Source organism: Triturus cristatus, chromosome 3_2 (genome assembly GCF_964204655.1).
Source record: "Triturus cristatus chromosome 3_2, aTriCri1.1, whole genome shotgun sequence".
Lineage (NCBI taxonomy): Eukaryota > Metazoa > Chordata > Amphibia > Caudata > Salamandridae > Triturus > Triturus cristatus.
Window position 1 is genome coordinate 263,040,379 of NC_140584.1, and position 26,587 is coordinate 263,066,965.

At 45.1% G+C, this 26,587-nt stretch overlaps 1 protein-coding gene across 1 annotated transcript in view; it reads left to right on the forward strand.

Annotated features, from left to right (window-relative positions):
* The window catches only part of MATN1 (matrilin 1), a 159,770-nt gene extending 143,344 nt beyond the window's left edge, over positions 1–16,426 (forward strand). Inside the window, exons 7-8 of the mRNA XM_085647592.1 lie at positions 724–803; positions 16,238–16,426. Of these exons, the coding sequence (XP_085503718.1) occupies positions 724–803; positions 16,238–16,288 (131 nt within the window). The 3' untranslated portion in view covers positions 16,289–16,426. The remainder of the gene's footprint in view (positions 1–723; positions 804–16,237) is intronic.
* The last annotated feature ends 10,161 nt before the right edge of the window (positions 16,427–26,587 follow it).

Here is a 26,587-nt window from a genome sequence, read left to right on the forward strand (position 1 = left end):
ATGAAACAAAATAAAACAGGGAGAGCAAGCCTATGGCGCCATCTAGTGGCTTTAGACATGTTAGCTTCCTGATCATTAAGAAATAGGACCGCTTGTATTAAAATCTGTAAATAAATGTTGGAGAAGGAACGCCTCCCCATCTTTTTGTCGCCTCCACCCACCGCGTTATTGGAGAAATGCTCACCCATGCATGTTCAGAACAGTAAACTTTCATTTCTGCAGCTGCTTGTCCTGTAAAAGTTTTGTGTGTAGAAACGTGTGCCACTACATGTACTGTGCCTGTTCTGTGTGTGCTCCTGCTGATCTGGGCAAGGCAGGACGAGGTGTTTGGGTGGTACCCTGTGTTTGCTAGAAGCTTGAGAGTATTGCTAGACACACACGTCAAAGCTGTTTGCTTTGATAAAGCTTATCTACCTGTTGGAGTGTGAGGGATGATTGAGGCATTTGGAAAAATGTAATGTGATAGCAACCATAACTTCTTATCCAGGTTGCAAATAAAAACCCCTTGAAGGTAAGGGCTGATCTACAAATACATCTGTTGGCGTATTGTAACATTTAAGCAAGAAGCATCCTACCCAGTGCAAAATCTTTATGAAGAGGCAACATGTTCTGGGAATATCTCATCCTCCCTCTTTGTATCTCAAAGTTTCAGAGTGTTTATTTGAATGAAGTCTTTGACCTCTACTTTCCATTCCCTTTAACACTTTTATTCCTTGTTTTCAGAAAAGGATCCATGCGAGTGTGAGTCTATTGTGGAATTTCAGACCAAGGTGGAGGACCTCATACAGTCGCTGACAAGGAAGCATATCCTTTTCAAGTCTCTTGATTCAAGAGAAAGAGGTGAAGCTGTGTCACACCTACATGGCAGCAGTTCCCGGATGTTTGGTTTTAAATATCTGGGGGCATATTATCAAGAACGGCGTTAAAATTATCGCCGCTTTAGCGGCAGGAAACTGCCGCTAAAGCTGCGATAATGGGCTTGATAATATGCCCTTGATAATTCCAATAGAAGCCCATATTCTGGTGTGAACATGGGCTTCTATTGGAATTCTCATGGGCATATTATCAAGCCCATTATCGCTGCTTTAGCGGCAGTTTCCCGCCGCTAAAGCGGCAATAATTTTAACGCTGTTCTTTATAATATGCCCCTTGGTCCCATATGTGTTTTGGAATTATTGTACAGGTACTGGTGTGATATAGTTTCAAAGTGAGCATGCCCTTCCATTGTAAAGGCATATTTTTCAGTGAAATATTTCCTCATGCCTTTTTCTGTTTGCGCTCTGGGCTGTCTGGCTTGTATTTGTACAGTCTTCTCACATATGTTCCTGTCTCGCGTTCCCCGTGTCTCTCTTTGTGTCTGTATCTACATGTCTCAATTCCTTTCTGTCTGTTTTGGTGTCTGGGTCTTTATTTCTGTCTACATGCCTCTTTTGTAATGTCCGTGCCTACATGTTTGACCGTAAATGTCTTGTTGTCTAGCTCTCCCTGGCCTTGTATTTGTCCATGTGCTTATGTTTGGTATTCATGAACTGGTGTCCATGTCTTTCACTGTCTGTGTCTGTTTTCTCACTCTCCCAGCTCTACCTTTTGATATGTATGCATGTGTGTCTCTCTCTCTCCCTGTAGCAGTTTTCTGTTTCTCTTCTTCTGCAGCCTTTTCCTTGCTCTTCTCGTATCTCTTGTCTATGTCACTACCTCTGGCATCCCAGGACTACATACATGATTACTACTCAGCTTTATTGTGAAGAGACTGGGCCAAGTTGCTCATAGTCACAGTCTTTTGTTCAAACCATAGTATCGGGCTCGACGGGCATAAGGTTTAAAGTCAATGAAGCTGGGCGAGGGGGTGTTAAACGGTAGCGGCAGTTTCAGTCGATAACCTTCAAGTATTGCCCGGCGGTAATCGCCTCTTATACCATTCGATGTTAAACCAATAAAGAGGCAGGCGCCGGAGACTGGAAGGCAGGAAACAAAGTTTTATTCCGTCGGAGCAGAACACATCAGATCAGACAGCAAGGTATCGTCACGAGGTGCTCTAACTGCATCTCTGAGGCCTGGCCTCTTATACACAGGTTTATGACTTTATTGCAGGGTTATCATACATGGCACATTCTTGAGATCACTTTGATGTAAGAAAGAACATCCTCAGAATCCCCACTTCGAGCTCGTTCCCACACATATCTACAGTGGAAGTCCCCACCCCACCCACAGTAGGAGATGGCTATCACACAGCAGGATATTCCGCCAATTCCCGGGGGTGTGTGTGACCGGTCGGGTCTCAGGGGGTGGGGGGCCTTGATCTACTGTAATCCCTTTGATGTGGGGCGTTTCCCTTACAGTAGGGACAATAAACTGCATCCGCAGGGCTAGGTGATGGCCTGGGATCGGTTCGGACAATGGGGCGCAGAGGAAGGGGGTTATCAAAGAGATGCATGACCATGTATGGGATGTCGGTCAGGCGTGGGATGCGGTTCCATGGCAGGGTCGCGCAGAAGGAGAGGGTTTATGGCCCGTGTATGAGAGAGCGGGGGTGGCCGGCGCGCGGGGGATGCTTGCAGCGCCAGGGGGACGCGCTGGCGATCGGCAATGAGCAGGGAGAGACCAGGGTGCCTAAGATGGCTGCCGTGCGCTTTCCTGTGTGTCGCGCTGGGGAGAGACAAGATGGCGCAGATAATGTTCAGTTTGCAAGCTAAATTTCCACAGTCCTCCCTTTTAACATATCTCGCCAGCTTGTCTAGTTCGGATCTATCCCCATAATACTACGAACTTCCACCTCATACAGAGCTTTCATCCGTTCCGCTTCACAGTTCAAAGTCTTAGGGCAGATGCAGTTCATAAAAAGCGAACATAAAGGTGGCAGACACTGAATCCCCAAGCAACATCCACATAGTATCACAATCGGTATTAGGATAAATGAAAACAGCCTCCACCCCCAACTTTTAATAGTGTCCCAAAACCAACTCCCAAGGGACCATCCTTCTTGCTCCTGATGAACCTCTGTGGAAAGTCTGTGGAGGTGTTCAATTGCTTTGTAGACTGAGGGTGAGTTATCCGGTACGTAGGTACAACAGCTGGACCCAATGATGCGGCATGCTCCTCCACGATCAGCCAGAACCACATCTAGAACGAGGCGGTTCTGAAGAGCCACCAGGCGGACGGCCTGAAGCTCGGCGGTGTTGTTGGCGAGGATGCCAGCCGTAATGTTCATCGCCGTCTCGACTGCCTGAGTAAAGTGGCGGATGGCACGGCTGTTTGCCATTGGACCCCAGAGTGGAACAAGTCCCTTTACTGCATCCAGGAACTGTGCCCCGGTGGAGTCGGCTTGTACAAGGTCTTTGGCACGTTTCTGTCGGTGATGGTTTGCTGGAGCCACGTATGTTGGAGGAAGGACAAAAGCGATGTAGCAGGTGCCTCCCCAACCTTTCGGGAGCCAGGTGTAGGCCTTAGTACCACAGATGAAGTACATATTCGGGGAGGCAACAAAGGAGGGTGGATCAACTGAGTCCAATGTTCGGGTGATGAGGCAGGAGCTGTGGCCCACCAGCTGCGCCCCCAGGCCTTCGAGGCACACAAATCCAGTGATGTTGATGACGGATAGGGCCACTGTCAGGGTGGCGGCCGTTCGTTTCCGGAGGTAAGAGAAGGTGGGTCTGGCTGGGTTGTTGAACACTTGCATTTCAACTCGTTCTTTGGCAGGGATGTTCATGTGAAAGGAAGTGTTTGATCTCAGAGGGCAGAAGGGGGCAGAAGTTTTTCCAGTTTTGTTCAGCCAGAACCCATGGTAGAAGTGTGACACAGTGTTGCCGGAAGTGGCATTGTCCTTGTAGCTTTCCTGCAGGAGGATTAGCCGGGCGAGGCAGGAACCATGGACAGAAAAAGGTGAAGGGATGAAAGGGATGGAGTGTCCAGTGGCATGTGGTAGCAATCCACAGATCCAGCAATTAGTGGCGTTGGCGGCGAGATTGTGTTGGTGGAGCAACTGCACAAAAGAGTTATTCCAGAACTCCTTACGCCTCTCTCGCAGTTGGGGAGAAAGTGAGATCAAATGGTGTTCTTTCATAGTGGTAGGTTGAACGGTGGTCAGCAATGTCTTATGAGCGGGTGTGCTCTCCTCCATGATCCAGAAGGTGACCACGAGGAGAAGGCAAAAGAGAAGGGTAATGAAAAGTGCGATAGTCTTTGAGCTGTGCATTCTGTCAGTCTTTGGGTTTTTGTAGTGGATCTTCGGACGTCCGGTTGCTTCCATCATCTTCATGTCAGGCGCTTCCATCACCTTCAAGGGACTCGGTAGCGGGCAGAACCACAGACTTTGTTTAGTTTCTCTCCTGGTGGCCTTTGAGGTGACTAGGCTACCGCTCTGAGATTTCCACTTAGTTTGTGGTCTGCTTAGCCGAAGTTCCCTCCTTTCGTCGCAAGTTATACCCTTCCATGGATGGCACGGTGGGATCGGGATATTTCACTAACTCAAGTGTCTCCGTATCTGGGCAGCGGCTCAGGGATGGTCGGTCTTTGTCCAGGAGTTCTTCTTGGGCGGTGATGTTGTCCGTGGTCGTCAGGGTCGGTGATACCTTCTTGCAGTGGTGTGCATGCAGCCAATTGCGTTTCCCCTCCACTCGAAGAGCTGTTCGGGTGGTGATCAGGACTTGCAGGGGGCCCGTCCACCGGGGCTCCAGACTCTTGGTGCGCTGGAAGTTACGCACTAAGACAAAGTCGCCGGGTTGGATGTCGTGCCCGGGGCCCCTGGAAACATCGGGAATGGCTTGCAGCACCTGCTGATGGATAACAGACAACGTTTTAGTTAGGTTATACAAATAGTCAGACATGAGGACGTCCGGGACGTCGTGGATGGATGTTGGCTTTGGTGCAGTCCAAAGGTTCATGGGCCGTCCGAAAACGACCTCGTAGGGGGTTAAGTGGTGTTTAGTGGGGGTGGAACGCATTGATAGCAATGCTAGCGGGAGAGCATCTGGCCATTTCAGTCCTGTGGTGGCAACTATTTTTGCTCTCTTAAGCTTCAATGTGGCATTATGTCGCTCAACCAAGCCTGCAGATTGGGGATGGAAGACCGCATGGAACTTCTATTTTACACCCAGCCCCTTTAAGATGAGTTGGATAACCTCGGCTACAAAGTGGGGGCCGTTATCGCTCCACAAAATTCGACAAAGGCCGTATCGGGGGAAGAATTCTTTCAGTAGTACTTTTGCGGTAGTCATAGCGGTGTTGTCGTGGGTTGGGTAGGCTTCCACCCACTTGCTGAAGGCACACACAACGACAAGTACGTACTTAAAACCTTGGCACCTTTCTAACTGGACATAGTCCATTTGTAAGACTTCAAAGGGGTGATTGGGAACCCCAAACCCTCCCCGGGGTACAGCAGTTCCTTTCCCAGGGTTGTGTTGGAGGCATACCAGGCATTGTTGGACCAGACGTTTGGCTGAGTCTGGGATTTTGTCGTTGTGCCAGACTTTGGAGATGAGTTCGATCATGGGGGCAGACCCTATGTGTGCGGGGGAGTGTGCCATGGTCAGCATGGGGATCAAGTATGAGTCGGGTAGCAACCATTTGTTCGAGTCTTTAGTTCGCCAGCAACCGTCATCGTCCTTCAATCCCACCCGGGCCCATTCAGTTAATTCGTGTGGTGTGCTGGCTAGTTGGATATCCCTAATCGTTTCCCTAGCATCTTTCCATTTCTCAGTTTGTGACCTGGTTACGTACATATGGGTCGTGGACCTATTCTCGGCTGTGGTTCGGGCAGTAATGTCAGCTAGTGCATTTCCCTGTCCTATAATGTCTGTCACCTTCTTGTGTGCCTGGCATTTGATCACAGCCAGCCGTGTGGGGAGGAGGACTGCTTCGGTCAGGGCAGAGACTAGATCTCCATGCAGGATGGGTGTGCCATGGGAAGTCAAGAATCCCCTCTCTTTCCATAAGAGCCCAAAGTGGTGAACTACCCCGAAGGCGTACTGACTGTCTGTGTAAATGTTTGCGGTTGTCCCTGCTGCCAGGATGCATGCTCGGGTGAGAGCAATTAGTTCCGCCGCCTGTGCGGATCGCTGTGTGATGCGGGCTGTCTCAACAACTGTTCGGGCTGTGGTGACTGCATAGGCAGCTGAGGTGGTGCCATCGGGGAGCTTGATACACGAGCCATCCACCCACAGTTCTCCGTCAGGGTCCGGGAAGGCAGTATCCCGGAGGTCAACCCTACTCTTGGTCTGTTCGTCGGTGAGGGTCACGCAGTCATGTATAGGGGACGCATTGGGGTCAGCGTCAGGGAGAGGTAGTAGAGTAGCTGGATTCAGAGTGGTGCATCGTTTCAATGTGATGTGGGGTGCAAGCAGAGTTAGTTCGTAACCAGTCAGTCGTGCGCTAGTCAGGTGTTGAGTCTTGGGGGCATATCAACAACAACCGGCGATAATTATCGCTGAGCGCACTTAGCGCTAGGATAATTATCGCCGGCTAGCGTTGATTTTTATCGCTGAGATAGCGTGCTATTAGCAACGCTTATCTCAATAGCGATAAAAATCCTCACGCTAAGTGGCTAACGTGAGATTATAGCTGGAAACCCAGCGATAATCTCACGTTAGCTTGTTGATAGGGACAGACAAACTTAGCCATGATATCCTCCTTCCATAGGATATCATGGCTAAGTCAGAAAAATACCAGACGTAAAAAAGCAGCGTTAACCACGGTTAGCGCTGCTTTTTTTGTCTCTAACAGGGTTAGCGATATTCTTGATAATAGGAGAAATGTCGCTTAGCGACATTTCTCCTATTATTTTACTCTGGAACGCCCCCTTTGCATCTCATTAGAGATGCAAGGGGAAGCGTAGAGTAAATGGGTGCTAACATGCAAATTTGCATGTTAGCACCCTGTTGTTGATAGGGTGCTAGTTTTATCTCTGCTTTTTTGGCTTTTAAAGCCAAAAAAGCAGAGATAAAGCCCTTGTTGATATGCCCCTTGGTTTGGTTCAGGAGGGTGTCAACCGCATGGGGTACCAATACTGTGAGGGGGTTCGAGAGCACGATCCCCTCACTTTGCCGGATAGAGACAGCAGCGGCGGCTACTGCTCGAAGGCAGGCGGGCAAAGCTCTGGCTACAGGGTCAAGAGTGGCAGAGAAGTAGGCACAAGGGCGTTGTTTAGGGCCTATGGACTGGGTTAGGACAGACAACGCACATCCCTCCCTTTTGTGGGTGTAGAGGGAGAAAGGTTTAGTGTAGTCTGGGGTTCCTAGGACTGGGGCCGAGCAGAGGGCGTCTCGTAATTCTTTGAAGGAGGATTGGCATTCGGGTGTCCAGGGGAGGGGGAAGGGGACATCTTTAGCCAGCAGGGAAAGCAGAGGTTTTACAATAAGACTGAAGTTTGGCAACCATTGTCGACAAAAGGAGGTGAGGCCTACTAGAGACCGCACTTGCTTCTGAGTTTTGGGAACAGGGGTTTCTAGGATGGTCTGAATTCGGTCAGGGGTAAGTTTCCTCCCGTCTTTGGATAGTAGGTGGCCTAGATATGTCACTTGGGGTTGGCAGAATTGCAACTTCTTCCTGGAGACCTTGTGACCGTTTTCCGCGAGGAAGTGGAGGAGGTGAATGGTGGCTGTGACGGCAAGTGGAGCGGTGTCGGCCGCCAAAAGAATGTCATCGACGTACTGTATTAACACCACTCCATCGGGTAGTTGGACTGCATCTAGTTGTCTCTTGAGGGCTTGGCTATAAATGCTGGGACTCTCAGTGTAGCCTTGGGGTGCCCTACAGAATCTATACGAACGGGCTTTTAAAGTGAAGCCGAACAGGTAGCGGCTGTCTGGGTGGATGGGGATGGAAAAGAATGCGTTCTTGAGATCAATAACGGTAAAAGAGGTGGCAGTGGACGGAATCAGGGTGAGGATGGTGGTGATGTCTGAGACCACGGGGTACTGAGGTATGACTACTTTGTTAACTTCTCGTAAGTCAACAATAAAGCGGTATGCTTTCTCATCTCCCTCGCCTTGCTTTTTTACAATGGGTAGGATAGGGCTGTTGCAAACATTACTGACTACTTCTTCTACCACTCCTGCATTGACTAGGGACTCGATGATTTCCACCAATGCCTTCTCGCCTTCGGGCGATATCCGATACTGTGGAAGCTTTGGGAGCACTGCGTCCGGTCGGACGGTTATGTGTACTGGGTCGATCACCATGCGCCCTACATCTGAGTCGGTTTTAGCCCATAGATGTGAAGGTAACGTGTCGAGTAGGGACAGGTCAGTATCGGTTATAGAGAGCATACATCGTGTGTGACAAGGTCTGAACAGATCTGGGTTATCGTGCAGGATGACTCAAACTCCGTCTGGGGAGCATCTGATGGTAGCTCGAAAATGTTTTAGCAAATCAAGTCCCATAATAGCATCGGGGGTGTTGGAGGAGAGCAGAAAGGTCGTGTCAGTGGCGTTATCTTCTAAGTCAAAGGAGATTGGTGCGGATAAGGGGTTAGTGGAGGGCATTCCATCGAAGCCTATTGAGGTTACGTGTGAGCCAGACAAGGGTGCCCTAGGAATCAGTCGTTTAGATAACGCACTACGTGTCGCCCCAGTATCTACCAGGAATGGAGACTTGGTGCCCAAGACCTTAGCAGTGACGTAAGGACCTTGCTGGTCAACACGGAGTTCGACTGGATCCCTCCCTTGCCCCTGGCGGTCCTATGCGAAGTCATGGGTGCTTTCGTAGTCGGACTGCTGACACTGGTTTTGTCGGGGGCGATCAAAGGTGTTTGGTCTGCCTGGCCTGTCGTTGATGGCGTCGTTCGTGTACCCTCGTCCCTGTCCTCTATTTCTGGGGTCATATGCTGTGTCTCTGGGGTCCCTATTTTTGTTCAATTCCAGAAGGACCGGGCACTGGGATTTCCAGTGTCCGAACCCTCTACAGAACGCACATTGGTTCCCATCTAAGTCTCTCCGTCCGTTGTAGGGTGCAGGTGTATGGTCTCTAGGGGGTAGCTTTCTAGGGGCGGTTGGTTGGTAATTCCCTTTCGGGGGTTCCCTTCCTATGGTCACCCCCTGCAACTGTGCTATCATTACCCTCTCCTTCAGTTCCTTTTTCTTCCTCTCTGACGCCCTATCGTTCTCATTCTTTTGATTTTCGTAGTATTGGGCTATCTGGAGGATTGCTGCGGGTTTGGAGGCTGCCCAACTACTCTCGCTGGTCTGTAGCTTCTGGGAGACTTCTTGTGACAGACCCTTTACATAATTCTGGACAAAGAGGTGATGTCCGGTTGCAGTGGTCATGTCCTGGCCACTATAATCGGAAAACACAGTCTCGAATCGAGAGAAGTATTCAGACACATCCTCCTGGGGTTTCTGGCGACAAGCCGTCACTATCGACCAGTCTACCTTTCTTTCTGGGATTAGAGTCTTCAACTTCTGTACAATCTTGTCTGGGAGCTCCAATATGGCTTTCGGGGGTTTCTGTCCCGGTTCTCGCTGTTTATCTATGGTATCGAGTTGTACCCAGGTATATCCGAACGGCTCAGCGTGGTCAACTTTCCGGATTTGCTTCCACACATCAGCCAGCAGACATAACCCGAAGAACAAGTCGATATCTGCTAAGGTCATTATTGTTGAACCTAAGGCTGTACCTAGTTCGGTGTAGAAGGCAGTCGGGTTCTTTCTTAAGTCGGGTAGGGTTTTTCTAAAGGTCAAAATGTCTTGTCGGTCCCATGGCTGGTAGACCCAATTATATACAACCCTTCCCTTCGCATCTTGGTGGTTGATGTCGTCATGTGTTCCCTGACCTCGTGGGGGGACCCAGTAGGGGGCGGCCTCTTTGATGGGCATCATGGTATCAGTCCTTCCTTCCTGGGGCTTAGTCGCTATGGGGGTTTCTGCTTTGGTTGTCTGTCTGTGTTCTTTAAGGTGTCGATAGACCTCGAGTGTACGAGTGAAGAGGTTCGTCACATCGCCCTCTCCTTCTTCCCCAATGTCTACCTTCCTATATAGGGCCGCTAAGCCTTCGGGACCTTTATCGTGGTACCTATCCTCATATGTATTCAGGGCGTGATAACAAAGCCGTACGACAAAGTGTCGTCTGCGGCTGTCGGCATACGAGTTATACACGTCTGTTATATACTCCTCACTTTCCTTTCGCTCCACCAGTGTCCCTACTATCTTGTTGATTCCTGCTCGTTCATCCTTTGTTAGTCGATTCATTCTGGTGGAATCTTTCTTTCTCATATCAGGGTCATCCAACGTTATTGCCGATGTTGTGTTCAGTACAAGAGGCTCGGCCGGCGCGGAGGCCGTGAGGACCGAGGCCCCTGTACTGCTTTCGCTCGTGTTTGGGGGTTGTGGGTGTTGCACTACCGATTGGGAGGGTGCGTATGGAGGGGGCATGTAAATGATCGGGGGACCTAATAGTAATTCATCATTCGTTCGTTGCTTAGAGGACAACTCAGGGTAGAGCATAGAGGGGGTCCTAACAGCGTACTGGCCCGATGTTTCGGGCTCCTGTCTTAGTTTAGTTTCCCTTCTCTCCTTTATTTCTTCTTCTAACTTTCTAGCGGCAAGGTGAGCTGCCTTTCGTAATTCCTTTTCTGCTTTTACTTCTTCCCTCTTTTTCCGTTGTGTTGCTTCTTTGCGCCACATGCCGATACTGTAAAGCATAGTAGGCGTCGTCTTATTGCTACGCAGAGCTATTTCTAGCATTTCTATCTTATGGTCGTCGAAGGATCCCATCAGTGGCCACTGACTCTCGGGGTCCTTCCTTGTATATTTGTGCCATAGCTTGCTATAAGCTACGGCGACTAGTCCATATTTAGTGAACATGTCCTTATTAGGGGTGCCTTCCAGAGGAGCCGGATGGTTCACCTCTAATAAGCGGTCCGGGCAGAACCAACTACCAATCAGTGGGGAGAAGATAGTCATGACGGGTTTCAACGGGGACAAAAGTCAGCACTACCTATCTTTTCACTGCTTGCAAAGACTAGACAGAATATCTCTATTCCTCGTTATTTGTAAGCAGAGAATACCTCCAAAAGAACCAATATCGAACAGCTAGTGTTCGGACAATCAATCAATCAATAGGGAGATAAAAATAGGCACGACGGGTTACAACGGGGACAAAAGTCTGCGTTACCTACCCTTCACTATTTGCAAAGACTAGACAGAATATTTCTATTCTACGTTATTTGCAAACAGAGAATATCTCAAAGAGCACTATTCTTCAAAACAATCAATGTTCGGACAATCAATCAGTGGGGAGATAAAGATAGGCACGACGGGTTTCAACGGGGACAAAAGTCTGCGTTACCTACCCTTCACTATCTGCAAAGGGAGAGAGAGAGAGTGTATTTCTACTCCTCCCCGTTTGTAGACAGCGAATATCTCAAAGAGAACAATCAATAAGCAATACTAGTATTTCAATCAATCAATCAATCGTTTCGCAATTTGTTGTGTTTCACGACCTTACCCGGACCGCGTGGACAGTTTCTCGTCTTCCGCCTCCAGCGCCCGATCGTCCTCTACTCTCCGTATTTGCCGCGGCACTCCTGATGGTTCCCAGTCAGGACCATAGATCACTCGAGAGAGGTCTGCTCGGAACCAGTGAAGTTCGGATGATCGGCTGCCAGACGAGGGTCTATCGGGCAGGAGCTCTCCCGATCGTTGCAGTCGTTCACTCTGTCGTCGGGACCTCTCCCACTGGATCCACGTGTCGCTGATGGGCCCCACGCTTGGGACGCCAATTGTTAAACGGTAGCGGCAGTTTCAGTCGATAACCTTCAAGTATTGCCCGGCGGTAATCGCCTCTTATACCATTCGATGTTAAACCAATAAAGAGGCAGGCACCGGAGACTGGAAGGCAGGAAACAAAGTTTTATTCCGTCGGAGCAGAACACATCAGATCAGACAGCAAGGTATCATCACGAGGTGCTCTAACTGCATCTCTGAGGCCTGGCCTCTTATACACAGGTTTATGACTTTATTGCAGGGTTATCATACATGGCACATTCTTGAGATCACTTTGATGTAAGAAAGAACATCCTCAGAATCCCCACTTCGAGCTCGTTCCCACACATATCTACAGTGGAAGTCCCCACCCCACCCACAGTAGGAGATGGCTATCACACAGCAGGATATTCTGCCAATTCCCGGGGGTGTGTGTGACCGGTCGGGTCTCAGGGGGTGGGGGGCCTTGATCTACTGTAATCCCTTTGATGTGGGGCGTTTCCCTTACAGTAGGGACAATAAACTGCATCCGCAGGGCTAGGTGATGGCCTGGGATCGGTTCGGACAATGGGGCGCAGAGGAAGGGGGTTATCAAAGAGATGCATGACCATGTATGGGATGTCGGTCAGGCGTGGGATGCGGTTCCATGGCAGGGTCGCGCAGAAGGAGAGGGTTTATGGCCCGTGTATGAGAGAGCGGGGGTGGCCGGCGCGCGGGGGATGCTTGCAGCGTCAGGGGGACGCGCTGGCGATCGGCAATGAGCAGGGAGAGACCAGGGTGCCTAAGATGGCTGCCGTGCGCTTTCCTGTGTGTCGCGCTGGGGAGAGACAAGATGGCGCAGATAATGTTCAGTTTGCAAGCTAAATTTCCACAGGGGTGTCTGGTAACAGAGCGCGAGTTACTTGGCCTTTAGTAGCTCATGATGATTTTCACTGGTCAGAAGTAACTCTCATTACCGAAAATGTTTGAGACCCCTGTACTAGATACTCAACGTCAATAGAATCTAGATTTCCTGTAACAGTAGTAAATGGCACCTTTTTGGAGATGGTTGCGCTATCTTTTCAGGCAGTCAGTTTGCCCGGAAACTAATAAGTTACAAGCCTTCAGTAACGTTCTTTCTGATGGACGGTCCAGCTCCTGCAGATTCCTTACACGAATCTCAATTCCAGATACTCAGACAGTATCTGGAAAATATAACTGCTATAGCATCTCACCAACACCTAGGTGGCACAGTGCAACCTTGTCATCAAAGTTGCAAAGCCTTCCTACCAATGTCACAGATGAAAAATAAAAAAACTCAAACAATAGCAGCTTAATGCACAGCTTAACAGCCACTCCAGAGAAAATCAGTGACCGGGTTGTAAGTGATCTCTGGGAGATGGATCATCCTACACAAAGAAAACTACCAAAAGTGAGTAACTTGTTCTTCTGATTGATAGAGGCTCCTGGACAGATTATGTGAATCATTCCAGAGGGAGGTCACGGACATGAATGAAGTGATGCAAGCAACAACTGGATAACAGCCCTACTAATTAGAGCCTATCACTTTTTCCCATGTTGAAGCCATAGTGCTTACCAAAGGTTAACAAAGCAATGCACAGTGGGCCAAATAGCTGTTCACGAGTTCTTTGCTTCTGGGTTCCCTTAGCTCTAAGGATTGACACGGTATTGCTGCTGCTTGGGCATGGCTGAGGGATGTAGCAGTTCATTCAAAAGAAACATCTCCAGCAAGTTCGAAAGTGTGTCCTTGTGAGAGAAATCAACCTAGAAATAATCTGCACACATATTCCTGGTCAATCTGTGACCCTCATAAGCAACAAATACATTGCCATCAATCATTTTCTACTGGTCCCATGAAGGCAGAAGCTAATTGATTTTCTCTTTGAGAAAATTGTTTTGTCACTCTTTCAGTAGCACTACTTTTAGTAACTGCTGTTAGTATTCTTAGTAACAATTGTAACAGCAGAAGAGGCCAGAGCCGGAAACTCACCTATCCTTCTAGCAATTGCAATAGCTTAGGGAAACAGTTTTCCATGACAAAAATTTGAAAGAACATAAATGAAGGGGGTCAAAAGCTTCTTGAGTGTCTGCTAGTACAGACTCTACCAGCATTAGGACTAAAAGATCCATTGGAAGTTGTCAAGAATTTTGTGGGACTCCTCCTAAAATAACCTAACCATTTGGGGGGGGGGGGTGTCAGAGAACCCTGCTAATCTAGTCAGCTGCCAGCATCTGCCACTGGCTTGCTAGTTATGATGATATGATGGGCATATGTTCAGATGCCTTCCAACAATATGGCACTGAACTGGCATATGGTTATGCATCTGTATGCACCAAAACTTAAATGACAAGCTCCAACTCAGGAGCAAAGTGTGTGCATTGTCTGAAACTAACAAATGCTTTTGAGTGAGGTGTCAAAATAGGTTTATTATTTTCTAAAAATGATGCGACACGTTGGGACAGAACTAGTGTATTTCCAAACTTCCAAGCTGCCATTTGGGTGATAATTCATATGCTGCCTTGGGGACACATCGCTCCTATTCTAGTATTACTTTCTCTGTTGCAGAGGGCCATTTATTACGATGCAATAGCCGGTATGCCATTACACCTGTTTTGTCATGTGTTTTAGAATGCAATAGGCTGCTCTATGACAGAATTGAGGTATGACTTGGATATTACATTATGTTTGTCACCTGCATGAGAGGGAGAGCGGTACTGAAGTGTTTGTCACAACACTAGAATTACTTGCATTAGAAAATGGATAGAAACTGTAGCACAGGTGGAACTGAGTGGTAGAACAGGAAATGGTACTTCTTGTTAACAAGGAGTTAGAGTTGTTAGTGCTAACCTGGAGTTGAGTGTGTACTAGGACTGGGCTTAGGTCATAGAATTTTGCTACGCGCAACTCCACGAAGTGACTTAAAAAACACTTTGCCCTACGCTGAGTTCTGAAAGCTGCAGAGTGCATTACGTTGTACTGTTCATGCTGATTTTTAGCACTGGGGGTTTGTCATGCTCTGTAAAATCAGCATAAACTGCACCATGCTCAGAGCAAGAGGACGTAGTTTCTTTCTCCCGCTCAAGTAGATATCCTACTCAAGCGGCAGCTTCCTCAACGTGAACGGAATGTTTCTCGGAGTGAGAGGTACTGACCATCTGCGACCGTCTGCATTGAGAAATCTCACCAGAAGGTTGTCAGTAGTGAGATTTTCCTCGCTTGCCAATGTTGGCGAGCGTGAGCAAGGAAAAAACCCCGCTCTGCAGAGTTTTTCCGAGCTCCTTGTGCTATGCGTATCATGGGGTGGGGAAATCTCTGCAAACTCCGCGAACGGAGTGGAATTTCATGCCCAGGCCTAGTTTGTACCTGCTTTCAGTTAACCAGCATCCTTTTTATTCAGTCACTCCTACCCTATTTAACTCTCTTTAATTTTGGTCGGGATAATCATGTAAAAAAACAGGAAAATCACAGTAATAAACATTTCTAATTAGTATTGATTAAAGACTCTATAACACTTTCCATATGAGTTTGTGCTTGTGCTGAATTACTGAATGAAATATAACAATTTCCATTGCAGTTCCTAAAACAATTGAAACAGGCAATAGGTGACAGGAATCAAGCACTCATTTAACAGACGTGTAACTGCATGAAAGATTTTTAACTTGAGTAAGTGTTACACACTCCACTTCCAGGGGTACATCATATCTACACATAGATTAAATATTTGTGAATCTGTACCTATAATAGGACTTCAGTAAACCACTGTTGAAGCACGTGAGGCCACATAAGGGAAATCCAGTCAGTTATTAAACATGATGGCTCCAGAGGAAAGCCAAGTACTTGGAATACCGGTTAAAATATGAGATTGATGGGTATACTTTTTGGTATGTTTTGTTTGGCCTAAAAGAATGCTTTGATGCACTTCCAATGTTTTGTGAATGCAAATATGTAATTAAAGATGCACAAATGGTTCAAACTCCGGGGCATATTTACAAAAGAAGTGACGGAGCGTGGCGTTAGCCTTGTTGGCTTAACGCCGCGCTCTGCCACTTCTGAAATGCAGGGCTGCACCGCAATTACAAGAATACGGTGCAGCCCTGCGTTTCTCCCTTTGCTGGCGCAAAATTTAGCAGCCTTGCGCCAAAGCAGGCACCCTTGCACCAAAGTGCAAGTGTGCCTGTATTGAGGGGATGATTGTTTATGTCTCCCTTCCTGCACATAAACAATCTGAAATTGTGTTTTGTAACTTCTATGCGTGCTGCTTTGTTGAATTCATTTCATCCAATACTTTTTTGAGTTAGTGCTTAGTTTTCACATTTTACAGCTCAGAAATAGTGGCCACCGGTTGCCTGAGCTGTATGAAAAACAATGCACTGACTCAGAGAAATATCAGACTAAATGAATTCACTTTACACCCTGCAGGCACATAAAACAGGAGCTCGGCTCTTCGCTGCGCCAGAAAAGTCCATCATAATACGACCCCTGGCGCTCCTAATGATAACTCATTTCATTTTAAAGAACCGTCACTCTCCTTAACGTATCCTCACTTGAAGCTGTGACGAAAAGAATTGCCGCCTTGGAAAACAAAATTGTTTAAAGACAGCGGACGACATTGGCAGCACTTCGTCAACCTTCTCTCTCCACTCCGACCGTGAGAACCGTCATGGGATATCTTTGTGCCCCTACGTGAACATCAGTATCACTCCATCAAGCTTTCTATTCCACAGAGACTATATCAGGCCTGGTTTAGCAGCCTTCCCCTTTGAAGGAAAGATATTGCAGTGCACGCGGGAGACAAGAGACATCACTGTGAATCACTGAGTGCTAAAAGGCGGCATACACTTCACATTGTATAGTGTTCATACATATATGTGTATAAAATTAAACCCCTACAGAGTTTGTTTTTAATCCAAAAGCTTAATATATATATATATATTTTATGTTATTTACTTGATTAATGGTTGGATAAAGCTCTTATTGCATGGACACCTTACTTCCGTCCCATGAGTCGAGTAAGACGTTGAGCTCCCTCAAAAGGGCTCTGTTTCGCAGCCGGTTGTAGCACAAGCTTCCAAGCCACTGTCATTTCATTTGTCACAAGAGGCCATGCAATAGAAAATATATTTAATACATTCCTTCAAATGCAAAAGCAGCCTTTTACACAAAATTGCCCTGGAAACCGCCATTTTGTAATTTGTCAAAAGAGATTGACCCATCGTCGAGAATGTCCTCTCAGTGAATTTTTAAGGGACACTAGGAGGTGCCAAGAAGTGCCAAACTGTTAAGGACACCATTTCGAAGATGGCTGCATTGAATTGTGGTGGCAGAATACTGAGAACAGTGCAGCTTTACCAGTGACAGCTTTTTTTATTTATTTTTTTAAACCTACTTATGATTGTGGCCTTTCAGAATCCCTGAGTGCGACGGAGGTTAGGTGTCTTTGTTTTAATGAGTTTTAATTTCTTTGTCTGTTTTTGAATTCAAATTTGTGTGTTTAATTAATTTAATATAAAGGATGAATAAGATTACTTCAACCTGAAGTGAATATTACATGTATAATAAAAAAATTACATCTATGCTACAAATAATAGTACACATTTACACATATAGAAGGTGAGCTGTAACTGAGATAATATTCCCTTTCTTGAGATTTTATTAGGAAACATTGTCTTCGTAAATAACTAACCTTCACTAATGCGTTATAGCAATATTCACCCTGAGTTCATCCCACCATTTGGCCATTAACTGTCAGTGCATATCACCAATTATTATTGACCCATAAGGTAGCCACCATTAATAAATTACCCTGGGAGCATTCACTGTCAGTGGTCTATCCAGAGTTCTATCAACCAAAGCACTTTTCATAATTTTTCTAGAACATAAAGACTTTCTTTCTTTTCCCTTCCCTACAACTTACCTGCTGATTTACCCTCTGCTGAAGTGTTTACCTAGCTACAAAAATAAAGGAATAGGTACATCCATGTGTGAAACAGGTGGCCATTTTGACTAGTGCAATAATCTGCATTTGCCTGCGATTGCTTGTGCACGCTCTTCTGCACTGTGCGTAGCAGCCACATGAGTATAATACAGAATTAGTCTCTCATTCCCTATATTTCGATCCACCTACTGCTACAGCTAATAAACATTTGCACCTTTAAATAAACTCTCTGAAATAGGCCCACTCTATTTCAGATACATTAGAGTAGGAAACATAACAGTAGTCTTCATTCACATAAAATTAGATGCAGCCTCACCTTCAAAAGCAGAAAAAAAAGATCCCTCAAAGTTCGCCAGGGTCCCATGTTTAGTGTGTATGAGGAGGCTCCACATGTTTAGCGTGTATGAGGACAGTCTCCTATTTTCACCCAGACACATGTCTCTGCTGTTGATTGCCAGTCACGGGAGCTCCCTTAGTGAGGATAAGATAGGCTACTGCTTCATCTGAAACAGGGTGTATAATTGTGCCAGTCAATAAGGGTATTCCATCTTCACCTGTCTATTCTGAGCGCATTCAATCAATAGCTATCCTTCTAGAATGTATTCAAATAATGGCTACCCAGTTGGCATGCATTCCACCTCACATCTATCCATCCTAACTTCTTACAACCAATAACTAACTACCCTAGTGCTTAAGCTTCAAATGGGATGATTGGGATACACCTGGGAGCCCCCGTCTCACAGCGACAAGTGCACATACTCACCTAGTAAAGGCAGGGTACCACTAGAGCGAAGTGGCGTACACGCATACCCAAGCTAGTGCATGGCTCTAGAGAGGACTTTAAAAGTACTTTCAAGAAACACGGCGGCCATGCCTTCTACTTCGTTTGCAACAGACTCAAAACCCCTCCCTAGAACTGTACCAGCCCTGGCACCTGACATTTATCTGTAGAGCAGAACAATTGCCCACGTTTGTCATTTAAAAAACAACAACTTGGCCCCACAAGTGGCACAATACCCTTAATGAGATTTAGAAAAAAACACAACCTGTTCCAAATATTGTGTCTTGCATTCTGGAGTTAGCTAGCAGCTTCGCCTTGGCTTGGTGGTATAGTGTCTGCTCTCCCTATGGGTGAGCTGTGACACCATTGTTTACTGACCCTTCAGAATGATGCAGCTGTCCAGACCCCCCCTCCGTGCTTCTTCTGCAGCCCTAAAAATGTGAGCCTGTGTGCGTCTATGTTATAAGGCCAGATGTGTATCCTTCGTATGTCACGAAGGCAAGAGGCTGTTGGGGAAGGGAAAAACAATGAAATAAAACTTGGCTGAAAAAAGAAAAATCTAACAGTCTGACTTTTTTTTTATCCCTATGTTTGATTGACACAGTCTTACAGTTCCTAAGAAGTACTATTTCCACACAAGTTTACTCATCTTCACGTGTTTATTGGGGCAGCACAAATACATGCAGTATATTTTCATGCAGTACATATTCATACAGTAGATATTTAATGCAGTACATATTCATGCAGTACATATCCATGCAGTACACATTTAATAAAGTACGTTTTATGCAGTACATAATTAATAAAGTACATATTCCTGCACTACATAATCATACAGTACATATTTAATGCAGTACATATTCATGCAGTACATAATCATGCACGAAATATTCATGCAGTACATATTTTAATGCAGTACATAATCCTGCAGTACATATTCATGCAGTACATATTTAATGCAGTACATATTTAATGCAGTACATATTGATGCAGTACATATTCAAGCAGTACATATTTAATGCAATACATATTCATGCAGTAAATATTTATTGCAGTACATATTCAGCACTACATATTCATACAGTACATATTTAATGCCGTACATATTCATGCAGTACATAATCATGCACTAAATATTTATGCAGTACATATTTAATGCAGTACATAATCATGCAGTACATATTCATGCAGTACATATTCATGCAGTACATATTTAATGCAGTACATATTCATGTGGTACATATTTAATGCAGTACATATTCATCCAGTACGTATTCAGGCAGTACATATTTAATGCAAAACATATTCATGCAGTACATATTTATGCAGTATATATTCATGCAGTACATATTTAATGCAGGACATATTCATGTAGTATATATTTAATGCAGTACATGTTCATGCAGTATATATTGACTGCAATACATATTCATGCAATTTATATTGATGCAGTACATATTCATGCAGTAAATATTTATTGCATTACATATTTATTGTAGTACATATTTAATGCAGTACATATTAATGCACTACATATTCATGCAGTATATATCCATGCAGTACATATCCATGCAGTATATATTCGTTCAGTACATATTTAATGCAGTTCATATTCATGCAATACAAATTTAATGCAGTATTTATTCATGCAGTGCATATTTAATGCAGTACATACTCATGCAGCACATATTCATGCAGTACATATTTAATGCAGTACATATTCATGTCATGCATATTTAATGCAGTACATATCCATGCAGTACATATTCATGCAGTATATATCCATGCAGTACATCTTCATGCAGTATATATTCGTACAGTACATATTTAATGCAGTCCATATTCATGCAATACAAATTCAATGCAGTACATATTCATGCAGTACTTATTCATGCGATGCATATTTAATGCAGTACATACTCATGCAGCACATTTTCATGCAGTACATATTTAATGCAGTACATATCCATGCAGTACATATTCATGTAGTACATATTCATGCAGTTCATTTTTTTTGCAGTACACATTAATGCACTACATATTCATGCAGTACATATCCATGCAGTATATATTCATGCAGTTCATATTTAATGCAATACATATTCATGCAGTATAAATTAAATGCAATACATATTCATGCAGTTTATATTTCTGTAGCACATATTCATGCAGGACATATTTATGGCAGGACATATTTATTTCAGTACAGATTAATGCACTACATATTCATGCAGTACATATTTATTGCAGTACATATTTAGTGCAGTACATAATCTTGCACTACATATTCATGCAGTACATATTCATGCAGAATATATCAATTCAGTACATGTTTAATGCAAAACATTTTCATGCAGTATATATTCATGTATAACATATCTATTGCAATACATATTCATGCAGTAAATATTTATTGCAGTACATATTTATTGCAGTACATATTCATGCAGTACATATTTAATGCAGTACATACTCAAGCAGTACATATTAATGCAGTGCACACTAATGCAGTACATATGTATTGCAATACATCTTCATGCAGTACATATTTATTGCACTAGATCTTCATGCAGTACATATTAATGCAGAACATATTTATTGCAATACATCTTCATGCAGCACAGCTTCATGCTGTGCATATTCATGCAGTACATATTCATGCAATACATATTTATTGCAGTACACCTTCATGCAGTACATATATAACGCAGTACATATAAATCCAGTACATATTTATTGTAGTACATATTCATGCAGTACATATTCAGGCAGTATATATTCATGTAGTACATATGTAATGCAACACATATATATGCAGTACAAACTTATTGCAGTACATATTTATTGCAGTACGTTTTTATGCATTACATATTTATTGCAGTACATATTCAAGTCAAGTCAAGTCGAGTCATAGAGTCTTTATTGCGAATATTTCATCATAAAAGACATTCTAAAAATCATCATATACAATTTAAAAGCACAGATATGATTGAACTAGTATGCAAAAAACCAAACAAATAAAGTTCATTAAATAAAAGCATCAATATTAAAAAGATATTAAATGTGAAGGGTTACATGACTTGAGTTAATAAAATCTATATCACCACAGGCTACATAGTAATTAAATCAATGATTAGGGGCATATAGACCGATTCCTTAAAATCCATGCCCAGCTGATATATTTAGCCACACCAATGATCACAAAACTAGAGGTATCAGACTTTAACATTCTGCTAGCAGTTAGTACTGATCTAACTCCTAATTTACGACATACAGGACGCAACCACAACCGTCGTGGGCGAATATACTCCGGGCAAACATAAAGGAAATGATCAACAGTTTCCATCTTGTCCTCACAATGGGGACATTTATCATTACCCGGGGTGGACCAGCTTTTTGTAAAGCAACGTAATGGTAGAGTGCCAAACCTGAACTGATGATAGAGTTTGCGGTCCTGCAGTTTTGTAATTAAGTCCCAATATGGCTCTAAATAAGGTTCATCCTTATTGGTCAAGTATGTTATGGTCAAGGAACCTGCAGTCAGAGAGGCAAAGCGCTTAACTTTGACCCACTGCCAGTAGGTATCCCTAAAAATCTTTTTCGGGGGGAAAACAGCCGCCTCAGGGTTAAACCACAAATCACCCAATCCCATATCAGTCAGAATAGATTTGATTTCTGACAGCCAACTGATTCTATGGGAACCCCCAAGATTTTTGACTTCCAATAATGCCTTGGCGTAAGAGGACAGTTCGGGTGTGGTCCATAGGCGTTACCAAAATGCCAATGGCCTGTAGCGCATCAGATCCTCCACAGGGTGGCAGCCTAGGTCATATAGGAGGGGTATACATGGGGAGGATTGTGGTAACCCAACCGCTGACCTGAAAAACTTATTTTGAGCCACCCTCAGGGAATCTATTTTACCAAACCCCCATAGTTCGGCACCATACAAGACCGCAGGAAGGATCTTAGAACCATAAATTTTTATCAGGGGAGCCATGGGTTTAGTGAGCGAAAGTCTATGTTCCTTAAGCAATGCTCCACCTAATTGGATATGTTTAAGGGTAAAAATTTCAATCTGGGGCTTCCAACTTAGGTTATCAGAAAAGGTGATACCCAAGTAAGTAAAAGTGGAAGTCTGTTCTAGTGTTGCACCTTCCATTACAACACTTGCCTTAACTGGTCCAGCACCGCGTAAGACCATAAATTTGGTCTTCCCCACATATACCTCAAGCTCATGTTCACGACAAAACAACTCAAAACGGGACAGTGCTAGCTGTAGCCCCTGACGCGTTTTGGAAATTAAGAGAGTGTCGTCCGCGAACATGAGGAGGGGGACATTCGTACCAGCTAAGGAGGGAGCATCAGTTGGAAAATTTGAATAATAATTAATAACCCCATTAATAAACAGGGAGAAAAGAGTAGGGGCCAGTACACAACCCTGTCTTACCCCCTTAGATACCTCAAATCTAGGTGTCACCTCCCCTGGTTCACCCCAGCGGACCTGGGCATATGTATGTTCATGAAGTCTAATCAAAAGCCTGAGTAGTTCAGGAGGGAAAGCCATCGCCCGAAGAACTTCCCATAACTTACATCTTGGGACAGAATCAAATGCAGACTTTAGGTCCACAAAGGCTGCAAAAAGAAAGCCGCCCCCAAGAAGAACTTCTTTCCAATACAATAAAGTAAACCTAAAAGCTTGGTCAATAGTACCAACATGGGACCGAAAACCCGCCTGTAAAGGCGTTAGGATGTTGTTTTCGGAAATCCAAAACTGGATACGACCCAAAAGGAGGCGTGCAACAATTTTTTGGGCAGCATCTATGAGGCTGATCGGACGATAATTAGCCGGTGCAGAGCGATCACCTTTCTTGTAGATTGGCAAGATCTCTGCCCCGAACCAAGAATCCGGAACCGATGCTCCACGAGCCAGGGCATTAGCGAAGGTAGTCAAATAAGGAGTCCAGAGGTCCTGGTCCTGTTTGAATAAGTCAGCAGGAATACAATCCGGGCCAGGTGCTTTGCCACATGGAAGGGATTTCAAAATAGCCTTCACCTCACTAGGGGCAAACCGTAACTCTTCTGTATCGAAATCATACAACAAGGCTCTTTCGGGCCTGTCCCTGGACTTAAACTGACTAGCAAAAAAGTTGACCCACTGAGCAGGTTCGACATGGTTTGTCGGGATCGTTTTTTGAGAATTCTTGCCCCATTTAAGGAGATGCCAAAATTGGCACATGTTCCTTTCCTTGCATGCCTCATACAATTCACTCCAATGGTTTCGTCCCATTTTTTCTTAGCCTTTAATTGTGCAGTTTTATATGCAGTTCTACAGGACCTAATACTGACTGGTAGCCTGGATTTAAGAGCTATTGAAAGTGCACTGCGAGTGGCTTTACAGCTTGCATCAAACCAAGTGGACTCCCTCATGGGTTGGGTTTTACCATTGGCTGGCAAGCTCTTAACAAACAGGGATTTTAGGCCCACAAATAGATCGCTATGAATGGACGGGATACTACACTTAACCCTCTCTTCTGACTCACAGCTAGTTATTTTATCCATGGCTATATTAACCAGATTCCTAATGGCTTCCCGTGCCTTTACATTAGTGGCAATCTTGGGCCAGCGGACCCTTCTCTGGTCGTTGGACAGGATGGCATGCGTTTGCACAACACACCCGTCGTCGATTGGGGGGCCATTGAAGCTACTATCTGATAAAAGCAACGACAAGGGATTATGATCACTTTCAATCCTATCTGTCACCACCATATCAATAACTGCCGGCCACAGCTCACAGTTAACCAAAATGTAGTCTATTCGGCTACCGCTTCTACCATTGTTAAAGGTCGACATCCCAAACCTATTGGATGTCGTTCTGCCATTGGCAGCCCTCAGGCCCTTATCAAGGCACAGACCCTTCACATATAAGGCTGCTTGGGTCCATTTCCTAATCGGGGTTAATTCCAACTGGGGGATTCCGCACACAGAATCCTCTGTTTCAGACAGTTTCCCGTCATCAGCTCCCAGAGGCTCAAAACATGTGCTGAAATCACCTGCCACCATCCTGTGACCATCATTGGACACTGAACAAAGTAATTGTTCCAAAAAGTAAACAGTGGGGGAGCATTTGCCACCTGGGAGACCTCTCACATAGATGTTTATAATGAGGATATTGAGACCCTTTGTGGAGGTAAGCCTGATAGCCAGAATATCAGGATTATCAAATGGAACTTCCACTGCTATGACGCCCTCACATTGGCGAACCCAAATAGCCAAACCACCCACCGGTCTACCTCTGGGACCCTTAAAGGCTGGTTTAAAGAAGTTCAAAAACCCTGTGCGAAATAAGGGAACTAACGACCAGGTCTCCTGAAACCACCAAATATCTGCCTGGTCAATAAAAGCCAGCCAGTCAGGTACTGCTAATTTAGAGGATAAGCCTGCTATATTCCAAGAGGAGATATTAATATTGGGAGAGTCAGTCTCTTTAGACGGTTCCCGATTTACCACATTACAGTGGGAAGCAGAATGGATACTGGATAAACCAGGTACAATTAATTCAACACCTTTAGCCAGTGGTGGGATTTGTACAGATTGAACCAAATATAGGGAGTCAGAAACCCCATTTGACCTAATCTCATGATGGACAATGTCTTCCATCAGTCAGTCATTGTCCTCCAATGAAGAGAGGGCGGTAAAGCGATTATGAAGCGAGAAAGGAACAAGGGGCTGTAAACACTGCTGTGGTGCATTAACCATGGCTCTGGGCTGGCTAGTTAGTACGTCCCTTGCTGGTCTATAAAAATAGCCAAGGGGTAAAATCATAATCGCGTTAGGATTAGAAGCATGATAGAAGGCCCTCTCCAAGATTTGTTCAACCAGAAGAGGGGACCTAAAACTCAATACCACGCAATCCCCTACCAGGGACTTTTGAGAATGGCCAACCCATTTAACCCGTCTAACCATTTTGAATTCTTCAAACAAACTATTGCTAACCCCAAGTTTATTCCCTAAATAGTGAAGGGCTTTATTTTTTAGATTAGACCAGTGTTCCCTTGTCCCTGCTAGAAGTGGTGGAACGTTAGCTAAAATAACTGTATAGGGAGTGGCCTCCTGGGGGAGATGTAAACTTATTAACACATCAGGATCCTCTGTTGTCAGGACAGTAGATCCTTGTGTAGACCTCCTAAGCTGCTGAACGGGTAGGGGCCTTTCCAAGGAAGATGGGGAGACCATAGACCGATTTGGGATTGCTCTACATACGGTGTTAACGTGAGGGTTAACACCTTGAGATCTAGGGTCAAAATGACCAACAGGAGCCCCTTCACCTACATTACTAGCCACAACATTAGAGTTAGGTACAGGTGGAGTTACAAGTGATGGAATTTTATTTAGCAAGGTGTCATCGATGTAGTTTAACCTTGTCACCACTAAATCTAATTTTTCCAGAAATGGTTGAATATGGGACGCTAGCTATTCCTTAAGAAATGAGCTTAGGGGCTCAAGGAGCTGCTGGATTGAGGGTTGCAGGGGGGAATTACTTTCGGACGTAATTGGAATCTTACAGGGTTGAACCCCTCTAATTCCCACCGGTACCTTTGGGGCACTTGTCTTATTGGGACCTCTACCTTTCCTTTTCTTACAAGGCGGTTCTCTGGTCTTGGGGTCAATAACTTTCTGTTTAGCCCTTGTTGTTACCATAACAGGGCTAAGAGGGCTACCTACAACTGACAGAGTATCAGTAATCCCTGACCTAGGTGTTAAACGCGCTTGGTCCACCGAGGGACAGTTAACAGACCCAGTATTCATAGTAATAGCCTGCACATCCACAGGCTGGGCAGCAGGTAGCACCAGAAATTGTTCAAGTGATAATCTTCTCTCCACTGCTTGAATCTTATTATTGATTACTGACTCGGCCCTTGTCAGGTAGTCATCCAAGGTCCCCACCAGTCTTCCTTCCGCTGTCCTCTTGCTCATGATACTTGGTGGCTTAACACTTGTGCGCCTATATTATAAATGGGCTGACCTAATTCCCAATATAAAGTGTGGCCCCACTAAATTCACCAAGACACTACGTATAATCCAACCACAAGCACACCAATGATGATCCCAAGCCAAGAGAGAGGGCCCAGCCCAGCCACTATCGGCCACTGACGGGCAAGGACGGGCCCGCCCTTGGC